General features: G+C 41.5%; 1 protein-coding gene across 2 annotated transcripts; it reads left to right on the top strand.

Annotated features, from left to right (window-relative positions):
• The first annotated feature begins 1,699 nt into the window (after positions 1 to 1,699).
• Positions 1,700 to 6,133, top strand: LOC112253078 (zinc finger protein Pegasus). Of its 2 annotated transcripts, XM_024424971.2 has the most exons (4): positions 1,700 to 2,103; positions 2,587 to 2,732; positions 3,384 to 3,557; positions 3,771 to 6,133. In XM_024424971.2, the coding sequence occupies exons 2-4, from the start codon at positions 2,600 to 2,602 to the stop codon at positions 4,736 to 4,738; spliced, it is 1,275 nt and encodes a 424-aa protein (XP_024280739.1). In that variant the 5' UTR covers positions 1,700 to 2,103; positions 2,587 to 2,599; the 3' UTR covers positions 4,739 to 6,133. The 2 variants fall into 2 exon arrangements, with proteins under 2 accessions (XP_024280739.1, XP_042179545.1); XM_042323611.1 differs by having other exon boundaries at positions 1,700 to 2,732.
• Positions 6,134 to 16,222: the final 10,089 nt, after the last annotated feature.

The raw sequence follows: 16,222 nt of genomic DNA on the forward strand, positions 1-16,222 counted from the left end.
AGCACTGGTATTTCCTGTTTGAGTTTCTGCCTATAGGAAGGGAGGAGCAAAATGGGTCATGATCTGATTTGCCAAAGGGAGGTTGGGGGAGGGCCTTGTAGGCATCCCAGAATTTGGAGTAGCAGTGGTCAAGTGTTTTAGCAGCACCAGTACTACAGTCAATGTGTTAATAGAACTTCAGTAGCGTTTTCCTCAAATTTGCTTTGTAAAAACCCCCGCTACAATAAATGGATAATAGGTTCTAGTTTACACAAGTCCAGTGTAGTTCCTTGAGGGCCGTCGTGGTATCGGCTTGAGGGGGAATATACACAGCTGTGACTATAAATAAAGATACTTTTCTTGGTGAGGTAATACGGTTGGCATTTGATTGTGAGGTATTCTAGGTCGGGTGAACAAAAGGACTTGAGTTTCTGTACATTATCACAATCACACCATGAGTAGTTAATCATGAAACATATACTCTGCCTTTCTTTTTCCCGGAGAGTTGTTTATTCCTGTCTGCGCGATGTACTGAGAAACCCAGCTGGCTGTATGGACCGGGACAGTATATCAGAGCCATGATTCCGTGAAACAGAGTATGTTTCAGTCCCTGATGTCTCTCTGGAATGAGATCCTCGCCCTGAGCTCGTCTACTTTATTGTCCAGAGACCGAACATTAGTGAGTAATATACTGTGAAGCGGTGGATGTTGTGCACACCTCCTGAGTCTGACTAGAAGCCCACTCTGAATACCTCTTCTTCGCAGTCAGCGGCGTCTTGGAGCAGCCTCTGGGATGAGTTCAATTGCCCTGGGGAGTACAAACAAAGGATCCAATTCGGGAAAGTCTTATTCCTGGTCGTAATGCTGGTGAGTTTCCGCCACTCTGATATCCGAAAGTTATTTCTGGCTGTATGTAATAACACAAAAAACTCTCTGGGCTAATAATGTAAGAAAAAAGCACAAACCCCCCCCCCGAAATACAGCCAAGTTGCTTAAGAGCTCGAAGCAGAGTTGCCATGTCTGTCGGTGCCATCATGTGGCACCATCATGCGGAGTGTCTCGGCTGAAATTGTAATGACCCTGGGTTTATATCGACTCTGCTGTTTGAGCATACTTTTGCGGCACAGTCGACAGAACGCTGGACTTTGGGCTAGAAGGTCAAGGGTTCAAGACCTGCTCCCTGCCTGTGTCATTATACTGGTGTCAGAAGTGATCGGACCTTGCATCCATGACAGTGCGTGGGCTTGGTCAGTGAGCGTGTTCCTATAAGACTTAGAGTCACAAGCTAGTGCGAGGACGCACTCTTTGAAAGGAGGGAGTAGTGTAACGACCCTGGGTTTATAACGCGCTGAACTTAGGGCTAGAAGGTCGAGGGTTCGAGACCTGCTCCCTGCTGTTTCATTACAAAATGTTCTGAGACCGGGTTGCAACAAGAGACACAGATCAAAGCAGGCCTCCAAGACCCAAATATTGTTCTCAGTCGCAAACCGAAGCTAAATAAGTCAGTTCAGACCCGTTAAGGTGATTAATTACAGGTGACTATTATTTCGCCCTGACAAAAAAATAAATATATATTTTTACTATCTAGTTAGTTAGTGTAGTCTACTTGCATTGATTAGATCTTGAGAAAGAATTAAAGTCACCCTACAATTCTACCACAGATTTTCTTTTAAAGATCTAGGCTACTAGCTACAGCAGTTTACACGTAGGAACAGAACTTCGTGACATTTTTGCACATCAGGCGGGAGGAATTTCGCAGGTGCACTGGATGAACTTTCACCCCCACAAACGGATTCATTGTTTTGATTCAGCTAGCGTTGCATTGCATATTTATGTGCTTAGAGACCACCCGATTGATAGCTTCCATAGGAACAGCCGTTGTTGAGTGATGCCTATGTAGCTAGACGGAACCGTTGTGTTGTCCGAAAGACGAACAAAAACAATGTTGTCTCTGGAACGTTATTATAGCATAGCTAGCGAGCTGGCTAACCTGACCTTTCGCAACAACAACATGGGAACGCTATTACAACGGAGCTGATCAATAATTTATCGCCACTGGTCAATTAACGTTACTTAGTACAGACAAATTTATGCTTACTTACACTTTGCTAACATTTTGAAAAGGTAAGTTGATTCGCCAGCTAACTTGACTAGCTACGAAAGTTAGCTCCTTGGTTACCAGGTTACGGTCAGCTGTTCCAGCAATCAATGTTGGATGATGTTCCAGCAATCAATGTTGGATGATGTTCCAGCAATCAATGTTGGATGATGTTCCAGCAATCAATGTTGGATGATGTTCCAGCAATCAATGTTGGATGATGTTCCAGCAATCATTGTTGGATGATGTTCCAGCAATCAGTGTTGGATGATGTTCCAGCAATCAATGTTGGATGATGTTCCAGCAATCAATGTTGGATGATGTTCCAGCAATCAATGTTTGATGCTCTCACAATGATCGATGACATTGGTTAGCTAAAATGAACTGCTAAATAATAATGTTATGTCAATATGTTGTCATGTTTTTCTGTCATCTGTCTGCCAATTGATAATATTTCATAATGTGTTGTGATGGATACAGTTTTATTAACGTTATTTCACCTGAAACAGTCACTAACTTCCAATGGGCGAGGAAAAGCCAGAGACGTTGGACTTCGTCAAAGACTTCCAAGAGTATCTCAGTCAGCAGACTCAACATGTGAACATGATCTCAGGCTCTGTCAGTGGCGTCAAAGAGGTGGACGAGTTGCCAGCAGGTAGGCCTAGCCAAGAATGTCCAAGGAACTCTGTTAGTTTCAGAGGTAGACTGGCTCTGGCACTCTAAAGAGCCAAATACTCCACGAAAACAATGTAATTTGCGATACAGTTCTAGGAAAAAAAGCCATTTACTTTCATATCACATCCATGCTTTATCACAGTTGCAGCCAGCAGTATTTTTCAGTTATAACACATTTCTGATTGTCTTCTTCCGTTACCCACACAGGTGGTCACCTTCCATCTGTCTTCCATAAACACGCTCTGTAACATGGAGATATGGCCATGTGGGAACCCTAACTCTATACATTTTTTCATCACTGATATGAAAGATACGTTCCTTATGTTTCCAAAACTGTACCGTAAGCGATGTGTGTTCCCGTTAAGACCGAGCGTAGGAGCTCTTAACAAAGGTCCCCCAGGAAGAAGATAGCTTTATGAACAGGCGCGAAAGGTAGTTGGCGTCTGTGAATGGTGTACAGTAGGCCTAACTATGGCATCAACACGCAGACCATAATTTGACTATCCAAACTGTTATATCCATGACTCTGTTATCATTCTAAAATCCATTAATGTGAGTGAATGTAATTATTTCTCTATAATAGATATTTCCCTTGAAACTGTGTGTTGTGATTATTCCTGTACCTGTGCAGACTGCAGTCGGAATGGGCTGGACCATCCCTCAGCAGATATGTCCCTTGACGACGGCTCAGGGATGCTGGTGGATGGCTTCGAGAGAACATATGATGGCAAACTCAAGTGCCGTTACTGTAACTATGCCACCAGAGGCACAGCACGATTAATTGAGCACATCCGCATTCACACAGGTGAGCTTGAATGGACCCGATAACACCATGCACATGCTACCAGGTGATGTAGGACTAGATTCATCACTAGTTGAGCATTTTCCCTTATACAAAGCTGGCACCCTTTATTTTCATTAGGCCTAGTTAGAGCAATCAATGACAAAAAAACATTTCATCATAAGACCTTATTCTTCCTTCTAATTCTTTATCTCCCTCTTTCCTCTTCTCAAACAGGAGAGAAACCCCACAGATGCCACCTGTGCCCCTTCGCCTCTGCCTATTTGCGCCATCTAGAGGCCCACATGCGCTCCCACACAGGAGAGAAGCCTTACAAGTGTGAGCTGTGCTCCTTCCGCTGCAGTGACCGTAGCAACCTGTCACACCACCGCCGCCGCCGCCACAAGCTCTTACCAATGAAGGGTGCTCGCTCCTCTCTCTCCCACAAGAAGATGCTGAGCGTCTTGCAGAAGAAGACCAGCCTGGGGTACGGTCGCCGACTCCTCATCAACTTCAGCCCCCCCTCCATGGTGGTGCACAAGGCCGAGCACCTGGATGACTACTCCCACGAGCTGCCCCACCTGCGCCAGGAGACCTACGACAACCAGGGCGCTGGTGGAGATGGTAGCTCAATGGACGACCACCACAATCATCACCACAACCTGGTCATGGAAAACCCCCTCAACCAACTCTCGACCCTGGCCGGCCAGCTGGCCAGCCTGCCCTCGGAGGCTGAGGACCAGACCCAGCAGCCTCCCATGTCTCCAGGTGCAGAGTCCTGTGTGGACGAGAAGCCCTTCCTCATCCAGCAGCCTCACCCAGCCACTGCTCCTGCTGCTGTGTCAGCCAGCACTGCCCATGCCTCTTCCTCCTCCATCACCCCAGAGCCCAGGCCCCCACCACACAGCAACTGCAGCCCCGGGGCAGATCCCCGCAGTGAGCATAGTGGGCGCACCAGTACCCCCAGCATCACCAACAGCCAGCCCAGCACACCAGCCCCGGGCCTGCCCTCTCTGCATCAAGACCCCCAGATGCTGCACCACTGCCAGCACTGTGACATCTACTTTCCTGATAACATCCTGTACACCATCCACATGGGCTGCCACGGCTACGAGAACCCCTTCCAGTGCAACATCTGTGGCCACAGGTGCAGGAGCAAGTACGACTTTGCCTGCCATTTTGCCAGAGGGCAGCATAAGCAGTGACCTGTTGCCGGGTCAGTGACTAGAGAGAATGAATGGAGGTTATTTTTATTTAATTCCATGGTGATTTTATTTATTGCTGTTGAACTTTCTGAAATTGGCCTTGATGTAGCCTCTGAAAATTCCATGTAGTGAATTAGATTTTATAGGAGGATAATAACATATTTGACAGTGCCCATGCATTTGTAGCTAGAGTGTAGGGATGGAGTGGTTTTAGAGGTACATGTCACTTGGCCTGTTTGATCATGAACATTCCTCATGTGGGTTTTTGACATGAACACTATTTTCCGCCTTACGAACATAGTTCTAGATGATGCTAACCCCTTTGTGAGAGTGCTCTTTAGTGGCTGTAACCATAACCAACTAAACCATTTCAGAGTGAAAGACTGCACCATTCATGCCTCCCAACAGTGCCTGCGATATTCACAATCTCTTTACCTGTACTGAAATGGACACATCTTATATGTTGAGATGTTTTTGCGTTCGTTTTCTTCTTGCCATTTGTGATGGATCGGTACACAGTGCCCTACTTTAACCACCGGTAGGCAGCCTAGCGGTTAGAGGGTTGGGCCAGTAACTGAATGGTCGCAGGTTTGAATGCCGAGCCGACAAGGAGAAAAATCTGTGCTCCTGAGCAAGGCACTTAACCCTAATTTGCTCCAGGGACACCGTACTACTATGGCGGACCTTGTAAAACAAAACATTTCACTGCACCTCTCCGGTGTATGTGACAATAAGTGCTTTTCTTATTTGAGCAACTTTTTGTTATTTGGATGTTGCATAGAATAAAGCCTAACCTATACATCATGTTATATTCTGACCTTTAAATAACATATGTCATTGCGAGATCTAACACCTTTACTGTCAAAGCAGTATCACCATATCTCTCTCTTCTCCTTTGTCATGTCTATTGAGTTCAAAATGGCCAAGTAGCACCAGAGATGCCATGTGTTAGCATACATGCCATGCCTTGGGATTCCTCCTGTCCTGCATTAATCAAGGCATTGCATATTGTGGATCTCAATGCTTTTTTTGACATTTATTGAGTATTCTATTCTACATTTTCTGGCCTGATGGGTGTTGTCAATGACATTGACATTATGCTGAAGTGAAGACTACTGCCTTAGCAGGGTTGTTTTATATTGGAAACTGTTGTCTGTTGCATAGCAACATTTGTGAAGAATAGTTACTTTTTCTAGGACTAGTTGCATGTCAACATGCTTACAGGCATCCAATGTTGGAGGGGGAAGTTCACAGAAGGAGAAACACCTGTAAGGGAATTTGTTTGTGTTGTGTCTTTTATGGGACAGGTGAATGTTGAAGTGTTTTGGCGGTCAAATTTTATGTGAGAGGAAATATTAACACATTTCTGAGTAAAGTGTTTTCTAACAGATTGTTTCTTTGGCTCAACTGTCTTTTGTCCGTTTTCTTGGTGTCTCTGAATTAACATTCTGTCAGAATGCGAAATGTCACATATTTGATCTGTTTCAATGCTAGCACATGGAATAAGATGTTCAGACACCAATAATTGTCTTTTGAAAATGCTTTTAATCATTTTGCCAAAGTAGCAAAGACATACATGATTGTGTACAGTAGCAGTGAATATACTTCATTGCCTCAGGTGAAATGAATTGATAGTTTTAATGATTATAGTTTGTTGAGGCTGGTCAGCTTAGTCTTACGCTTCCACCTTAGCCTGGAACTCTTCCTTATCAGACACTTTCTCATCTGGCTTCTCCAGGTCTGAGGAAAGGAAGACCTGTTTATGTCGACATTGTGTCTGAACCAGAGAGATAACATGCATAAAATTCAGAAGACTATGACGGTGCTCCTAATTGTTTGAGATTTTTCAACAGCCTAAAGCAAACATCAGCAGCAAATATTAGCCCATACAGATCTGTGCCCAGGTTAGTATGTCCATGTATGTCTAGAGAAATCATGACTTCATGGCCCTACAAAGAGTTGACTTCTGACCTTTGAGCTGGATGGGTCCTAGGACCAGGGTGTGGCTCTCCTGGGAGGGTCCCTGGCCTTGCGGCTGCGGTTGTCTCGGCGGCAGCTGGAGTTTGTAGTCGGTGGCTTAACAAATGGTGACCTAATGCAGGTACACAAACTTGTGGGCTCACAGGAACTTGAAGGCCTGGAAGGTGAGGCGGGTGTCGCCACTGGTACCAAAGGTGTAGCTGCGGGTGCATCAGAAACAAACTTTTATTTTATCAAGATCCTTGAAGAATAAGCACTTGTTGATAAAGTATAGGACCCAGAATGTTTCCTTCTCCACGATATCTCATGGCTCTGCAGGTCAGCAGTCTGTTTCTTACCTGTTGCGCACCAGGTTGTAGGATCTGGTTTGGAAGTCATGAGGGGAGGGAGAGGCCACACAGGTGTCCAGGAACATGTAGGCTGCTGTCGGACCCCCTCAGATGGACCTGGATGTACAAGTTCTGGTTGAGGGTAATTTCATATGGAGTCTGGGCTATCTGGGTGTAGAAGTTGCTGCTGGTAAAGAGGGCCATTGTGCCATTGAATCTGCCCATGCCTGTGATGGTACTCTTATCCCCATCATGCTTGGTCTTGTACATAATCTAGAACATGGTGTCCTGCTCCATAAGACATACCACTCGCAGCATGAAATGAGAAAGGTGTGTGATCTCGCCTGAGTCGGACCGGTAGGGTGGCGTTGGTGTAATCTACTCTCCCATTCTCAAACTGTTTAGAGTGTTAGGCAAAAAAAAGGTATTGGACAAGAAATAGAAAGTGATTGGAAAATGTAGATGCTAGTCGATGTAACTATATCCACTGTTCATAAAACATAAACATTTGCAGCACCATAGATAGAGCTCTATGTAGATTTTTACATACCAAACATAGCAGTAATCGCTTTGCTTTTGGTGAGTTCATTTACCGTTCGTTGGGTCCCACAGGTGTTGATTGGGAAGCTGAGCACCAAACTGCTAGCTGTTGACCTGAGGTGCTGGTCGTTCAGGAACAAGTTGTAGGCGTCGTAGCCCCTTGAGTTTGGGTTGGATCTTTGAATCACTATGTTCATGTTGTCTGAGGAGCAGTCCATTCGACCTGAAACACAACAACAACAACCTAAGTTCCTAAGCTTTAATATCGATGTCAGAATAACTGAGATAAATGTGTTCGATAACTGCATGTGAGGGAGCTGCTGAACATGGCCCTGAAGCCCCTGCTGACCCCTGAGTAGTCAGAGTGGAAGATAACCGTCATTTAGTTAGAGGAGTGGTAGGCATCCGAAGAGGTGCCATTGTTGAAGTCAGATTGTACGTATCAGACGAGTAGACAGACGACCCATCGTACACAGAGATGTAATAACAGTAGCAGCAGTTCTCCAACCTGAACCAACAAAGAGCATACATTTACTGTGTAGGGGACTTTCAAATAGATGTCAATGTGAACTCCATTTCGAGATCTGTCTTCATGCACATTCAGAATGATTGTTCTTGAAAGGGAACTGTCAAGCTGAAGCTTACTCAAATCTTTTACATTAATATTAAACAAATGAGGTTAATCACAGGAACCATTTCTGAAGAGGAATCTTCACTCACTCCATGTCAGTAAATGACAGGAAGATCCTGAGGCCAGAGGGGGCTGATAGATCCCATACACAGTAGGTGTTGTCATGGTAATATTCTGGATAGTAGGGACTGGAGATGAAACCAGAGCCATGCAGGTCTCTTCCACAGGTGGGGCGAGTCCCTGAGACTTGGGAAGAGCAATGAAACACAAAATCCATTTAAATGACTTCAAGAGAGATCTCTCTTGACACCATATGTGATTTACTACAGTAAATCATTTTTGGTGTCAAAGGTTTATTTAGTTGCACATTGATCTTTACTTGTGTTCTGTCATTCTACAGCCTGAATTCTTTTTTTTGTGTGCAAACTTTGCAGTGTGCTCTTTCACAGAGAATCAAAGGACTCATCCAATCTACTGTCTGTCTCGGACACTTACTGCTGTAGTCATGGCAACAGTTTCCATAGTATTGACAGGAACAACTTCCAAATTTGTCACCACAGTTGTACTTACAGGAAGCCCCTGCAGGACAGAAAGTAATTTCCTTACTAAGTTAGTTATAATAACACCACACTACTCAAAGTTACTGGAAATCCAGTGAACTTTTTATCTGTCGGACCAAAGCTTTGATACATGAACAAAGCATTTGATTATTTATGATTCATTTTTTATGTTTACATGATGTTACATTCTCCAAAAAGCTTTGAAATTTGAAAAATGATTCAAGTGAATTTTGTTGAACTACGCTAGTTGTACAGCAACATTCTGACACAGCTGAAGAAATGCCTCCGGTTGCTACACCCACTGTTACAATATTATTTTCGGATTACCTGGGACTTTGCATACTTATTTTAGAGTTGAAGAACAACCCAAGTCTTGGTGGAAGATACAGTATTTGTATTCTTACCCAGAATTTATCCACATTCAAATAAAAAAAATCTAATCAAATACTGCAAATCAAATCCTTTCCAACTCTGTAGTATGCTTTCTCACAGAGAATACCTGAACCATCTGATCTACTGTATTAGACTCATACTGTTGTAGTCATAGCAACAGCTGCCATAGTATTGACAGGAACTGGAGCATGAACAGCTTCCAAAATTGTAACCACAGTTGTACCTCCAGGAAGCCTGAGCTGTATGACAGAAAGCAATTTAGAAACTATAATATCACTTGTGAGGCCAAATGTTTAAAACATGCACATTTTACTATTGATATGGTCAGCATTTTCTACACGGGTCGCCAAACTATATGCTGGCAAAGATGAAAGTTTTACAGGTTTCAGTTTTGGGAGAGAAATACTTGTGGTTGCAGGTATTTCGGTTTGAGCATCGGTGTTGGGTTCTGCGGTTGTGCCAGGACAGTACTCTATACAAAGTAGATCAAATGGCACAAAAGCTAACATTTTAATGCCGGAAGAGCACTTACTGTTACAATATTGTGGTTGTTGATAGTCCTGGCAACAGTCTCCCCTGTATTCACAGGAAGATGAGCAGGACCAGTTGCTGACCTGATAGCCACCGATGTATCTACAAGAACCTTCACTGCTTATAATACAGCAATTATAACAAGCTTCTAAATTAGTATTAGTATTATCATGAGTAAAAGAGAAGGCATTTTGTATGGCCTGATCATTTTTTATATTTGCATATCTCACCTCTGACATCCTATGCAATGAATGTCTTTATGAATGTTTCCCTCGTCTCAGTGCCTTACCCACTGCATGATACTCTGCCTGAAATCCCTTGTATGTTGAGGAGCTGTCACTTTTGAATTGTTGAATTCCCAGTGGCGTAAAAAGTTGAGCTCTGTTCCCCAGCAGTCGGTAGTTGATGGAAGGGCCATCGTAGACAGAGATGACATCATACCAACAGTTGAAGTCACCTTCAAGACTATGGTCGAAGACAGGAAAGATGAATGGAATACCGTGATGGTGACTAGTTTTGACCTTCCCCATAGGCTATTAATTGATACATGACCTACTTTATGATAAAAGTTGAAAAGTTGCACTAACACTCACACTTGTCTCATCTTACAAACACTGACTACACTTGTCTCATCTTACAAACACTGACAATATTTGTCTCATCTTACAAACACTGACTACACTTCTCTCATCTTACAAACACGGACTATAATTGTCTCTTCTTACAAACACTGACTATATTTGTCTCTTACAAACACTGACTATAATTGTCTCTTCTTACAAGCACTGACTAAATTTGTCTCTTCTTACAAACACTGACTAAATGTCTCTTCTTACAAACACTGACTATAATTGTCTCTTCTTACAATCATTGACTAAATGTGTCTCTTTTAACAAACATTGACTATGCTCATTGCTACTTTATTGAAGAAAAAGGTACTTACTATGACTGAAATGTGGTTGTCTCTCCTAGCTATCTTAAAACAATTCACTTCTGCTCTGTAGGCCAAATTGATGCACATTGTGTTTTGCACACAGTCTCTATCAGCCTGTTCTAAAGTAATGGTTTGTCACTATCATAAAAATGCATTATTTCATGTGTGCTATTTTAAAAAAATTACGTACCCTCTTGTAGCCCAAATTTACAAGAATTTTGTTTGCGGAAAGTCATCAAATATGTTCACCATGTGAACTGGCTACTTTATGGCCACGAGCCCAGGTAGAACATTTCTCACACATTGAGTTTTAAATGATTTCTCAAATTCAGCTTTCAAGGACTTTGTGGGTGCTGTAAGGTTGTTTGAAGGCATGCCTTTGGGTATATAAGCCATACAGTTTTGTAAATGTGGCATCGTCAAGGGGAAGGTGAAACATGGAGATTGATACCACTCTTGTTCTTTGCTCTGTGATAGCCACACATGGAGCTCAAGGCAATGTATTCATTCTACTGTGTATGTTTTTATTGATGTCTGTCTTCGTAAGTTTTGTTTGTGTGTAACTATAGTTATAATTATAGAGTTGTAGTAGCACATCCATTGGTTATTTCTGTCTAAGACTGCTAAATAGTCTTACTCAAGGGCTCGTACTTTCTCGTTTCAGGTTACTGGACCACATTGGGTAAGTATTGTTGATGAGCTGATTTCTTCTCCCAAATAACATCCAGTAGTTGGTACTCTTTTTGTGTGAAATTTTAATAAAAATTTCAGATTTATTCTGACATTTCAGATTTACAGTGTCTATAGAAAGTCTATACCCCTCTTGGATTTCTTCACATTTTATTATCTTACAGAGTGGGTTTAAAATTGATTTAATTGTCATTTTTTTGTCAACAATCTACACAAAATACCCTGTAATGTCAAAGTGGAATAAAAATTATAATATTTTTAAAGATGAATGAAAATGAAAACACTAATATATGTTGATTAGATAAGTATCCATCCCCCTGAGACATTACATGTTAGAATTACCATTGGCAGTACTAGAAAGACCTAGTTAAGCTGTAGCTGGCCCAGAACAGAGAGGCACATCTTGCTCTTCATTGTAATCAGAGGGCTGATATGAATACCATGCATGCCAGTCTCTCTTGTCTGAGAGTTGGGGAAAGACTGACTGTGTCTCTTCTTGATTTTACAAGAGACATTAACTTGCTGGAAATTCAAAATTGTTTCCATAGTGAACATATTATATGTGTCTTGATGGTTTACTACATCATTCCCAGCACAATGATTAACTTAGCCATGCTTAAATATATATCTAATGTCTGATTTGTTATAGTTACCCATCTACCAATCACTGCCCGTCTTTATGAGGCTTTAAAAACACCCCCTGGTCTTTGTAGTTGAATCTGTACTTGAAATTCAATACTTGACTGAAGGACCTTACAGATAGATAGATAGATAGATAGATAGATAGATAGATAGATAGATAGATAGATAGATAGATAGATAGATAGATAGATAGATAGATAGATGGATAGATGGATAGATGTATGTACGTACGTGCGTAAGTACATATGGGGGACAGAGGAAGGGGTAGTCGTTCAAAAATGTTACTTCTGAACTCTTTTAGGCTTGCCTAAACAAATACTTGGTGAATACTTATGCAACGACTATATTTTAGTTATCTAATTTTTATTCATTTGTAAACATTTGTAAAATGTTCTTTTCACATTGACATTATGGATTATTTTGAGTAGACCAATTTAAATCTATTTCAATCCCACTTTGTAACACAACAAAATGTGAAAAAAGTTCAAGGGTGTAGATTTTTCTATCAACACTGTATTTGCACTGACTATAAGTGTGCAGAGGTTTCCTCAGCTATTTTGGGTGTAACCTAATGACATTTCTATTTCCCACAGAACCTTGGCCAGATACAGATTATTCCATATCAGATATTCCAACAGGTGTTCCAAACTCTGCATTTTGACAATATTTCTGAGCGGTGTCTATTGTGTGTTGCTCTATTCAGCAACAATTTTGATGATCTAACCCATGTGTTTATTCACCTTTATCATTAAAACAAATTACTTTATCAAAGTAATAACTGTGCCAGTTAGCACTGTCAGTCAGTTACTGGGTTGTTTAATATATCATTCACAGCGTAATTATTAACTTGACCATTGTTCCTATAAGAGTCTAATCCTGTCTAAGACTTTGGACTTCCTGCTATTAGCCCATACAAATGCATTGAATAACAGATTGACGACATGGAACAACAGATGGTCCACAAAAAAATCATCAAAGGAAGTTTGTTCTGGGGTGTCTGTCCTATATCTGAAAGATACAGTATAAGAAAGATCAGGAAACATTAGTTTCAAAAATATATATGTTTTGAACCCCTTATTTTTTGCACTAAACAGTCATCTCTGTTTTGTGCATGACACAAGTCATTTTTCCAACAATTGTTTACAGACAGATGATTTCACTTATATTTCACTATATCACAATTCCAGTGGGTCAGAAGTTTACATACACTAAGTTGACTGTGCCTTTAAACAGCTTGGAAAATTCCTGAAAATGATGTCATGGCTTTAGAAGCTTCTGATAGGCTAATTGACATCATTTGAGTCAATTGGAGGTGTACCTGTGGATGAAAATCAAAAGAAATTAGCCAAGACCAAATAAGTTGTAGACCTCCAAAATGGTTCATCCTTGGGAGCAATTTCCAAACGCCTGACGGTACCATATTCATCTATACAAACAATAGTACGCAGTATAAACCCCATGGGACCACGCAGCCGTCATACCACTCAGGAAGGAGACGCATTCTGTCTCCTAGAGATAAACGTACTTTGGTGCAAAAAGTGCAAATCAATCCCAGAACAACAGCAAAGGACCTTGTGAAGATGCTGGAGGAAACAGGTACAAAGGTACCACAGTAAAATTAGTCCTATATTGACATAACCTGAAAGGCCGCTCAGCAAGATAGAAACCATTGCCCTAAAACCGGCAAAAAAAGCCAGACTACGGTTTGCAACTGCACATGGGGACAAATATTGTATTTTTGGAGAAATGTCCACTGGTGTGATGAAACAAAAATAGAACTGTTTGGCCATAATGACCATTGTTATGTTTGGAGAAAAAAGGGGTCGCTTGCAAACCGAAGAAGACCATCTCAACCGTGAAGCACGGGGGTGGCAGCATCATGTTGTGGGGAGCTTTGCTGCAGGAGGGACTGGTGTACTTCACAAAATAGAAGGCATCATGAGAAAGGAAAAATATGTTGATATATTTAAGCAACATTTCAAGACATCAGTCAGAAAGTTAAAGCTTGGTCGCAAATGGGTCTTCCAAATGGACAATGTCCCCAAGCATACTTCCAAAGTTGTGGCAAAATGGCCCAAGGACAACAAAATCAAGGTATTGGAGTGGCCATCACAAAGCCCTGACCTCAATCCTATAGAACATTTGTGGCAGAACTGAAAAGTGTGTGCGAGCAAGGAGGTCTACAAACCTGACTCAGTTACACCAGCTCTGTCAGGAGGAATGGGCCAAAATTCACCCAAGTTATTGTGGAAAGCTTGTGGAAGGCTACACGAAACGTTTGACCCAAGTTAAACAGTGGAGTTCCGTCTTCTGAATTAACTCAAGTTAAAAGGAGTTCCGTCTTCCGAATGAACTCTTAGAGACCTAAAGAGCTCTTACATTTCAGTCATCAATCAGTCATTAATTATTCTTTACCTTCTATCAGTCTCATATAAACGTTTTAAATTCTTAATTATCTGCACGAACCCTAGTTTCCATAATGAATCAGCAATTTACAAAATTGGCTTAATTATTAATTTCCTAACTAAATAAATAATCACATAGAAATACTGTACATAACAAAAAAACAGTAGATATTGGTTACTAACAATAATAGAAATGTCCCTAGAGGGCTAAGCCGATATGATGGCTTGATAGACAAAGGGAAGGGGGTGTGGACTGAGAAAAAGCGGGAAAAACAAAATGGATTCACTACACACAGTCTCTAATTATATTAATTGAAATGCTAATCCTTTGCACATGAACGGCCACTCATTAGAGAATAATTGCAATTTATATATTTACGCCCGTATGTCGTGGTTGTCTTCTCTGTTGGAATCCTCGATTGTCCTGTAGGGTTCATCAGAGTCTCTGGTTAACTTTACCAGAAGTCACAATGTCTTTTGTGGTTTTAGGTTAGAATGGATACTTCAGAGTACCATTCAGAAATGTTGTCATAGATAGGTGCTTCGGCGGTTGTCTGTTTTTTCGTTCTAGACTTATATAATTTCTAGCTGCAGACTAGTAATTACACATCTAGGATTTGCTCTCATTCTGTAGTGAGCAATAGTCTCAGAGTTTAACCATTTGCAACCTTAACTTACACCGGGGTTTGCGTGGTCGAGATGTCCGGCTTACCGTGGGTCTCTTTGGCATGAAGTGTACATTTTGTCACGGGTGGTTTTATACCTTTCAGGCGAAAAGGGCGGTTCCATGACGCCAACGTAATGTCTATGCTCACGTGGGTGTGGCCACTGACTATTTCATCTTTATATGAAAATCCATACTCTCCTTTAGAAGATTAACATCACATTGCATCTTTTCACAAATAGTTTCATGTTTAATCGCATACGTTCCACAATATTTAGATGCAAACCTGACAGCTGGGAAATGTACAATTTAAGAGATACCGTTATGTGTCTTCCCTGTCCTTGATGAGATCACCAAATGAAACACACTCTACGTAACTGTCCCTTAAGTGTCCACGGACCATTCCCACATTCTCAAAAGTAGAGATATTGTTTAATTCTCCCATTTTGGGGATTAGGAGTTTGGCCAAGTCTCGTGCTTTGTTCTCTCTTTCCCTCAAAACTGCATGTCCAAAGGGGAGAGGGTCCCTTACAGATATTTACGACCTGTCGTTAAGTCATAAAACTGTGGAGAGAGAGAGAGAGAGAGGAAGAGAGGGGCTATGATACTCCCCCCAGGGCATGTCATGACGAGTGTCGTACCCGAGAACATTCAAGGCTGCAATTGCTGCCAAAGGTGCTTCAACAAAGTACAGAGTAAAGGGTCTGAATGCTTATGTAAATGTGATATAAATACATTTGCTGAAATGTCTAAAAACCTGTTTTTGCTTGTCATTATGGTTTATTGTGTGTAAATTGATGATAAGAATAAACAATTTAATCAATTTTAGAATAAGGCTGTAACGTAACAAAATGTGAAAAAAGTCAAGGGGTCTGAATACTTTCCGTGCCAGCATGTACCTGGTGGCACTGCAGAAACATCAACACACCCCTGACCAAGATGTCACAAGTTCAAATTCCTTTACATCGTGTCCCTGTGCCCTGTGGTTTTTATGTTGGTGTTGTCAGATAATCTGACTTTGCCCACCCCCAATGTCATGCCTAGAGACCTTGTAGAGTAGCAGGGAATTCAGGTTGCTGTAAAAATACAGTTAATATTGTAATTTAGAAGATTTCACTGTAATCAGATTACAGCCATTTTACAGCAATACCACCCTACTTCATCTGAAAAAATACAGTCAATTGT

The sequence above is a fragment of the Oncorhynchus tshawytscha genome, linkage group LG06, assembly GCF_018296145.1.
Source record: "Oncorhynchus tshawytscha isolate Ot180627B linkage group LG06, Otsh_v2.0, whole genome shotgun sequence".
Taxonomy (NCBI): Eukaryota; Metazoa; Chordata; class Actinopteri; order Salmoniformes; family Salmonidae; genus Oncorhynchus; species Oncorhynchus tshawytscha.

Coding starts and splice junctions, on each gene's coding strand:
- LOC112253078 (XM_042323611.1), top strand. CDS start 2,600: ATGGGCGAGGAAAAGCCAGAGACGTTGGACTTCGTCAAAGACTTCCAA. Junction 2,733..3,383: donor GGTGGACGAGTTGCCAGCAG/GTAGGCCTAGCC, acceptor GTACCTGTGCAG/ACTGCAGTCGGAATGGGCTG. Junction 3,558..3,770: donor GCACATCCGCATTCACACAG/GTGAGCTTGAAT, acceptor CTTCTCAAACAG/GAGAGAAACCCCACAGATGC.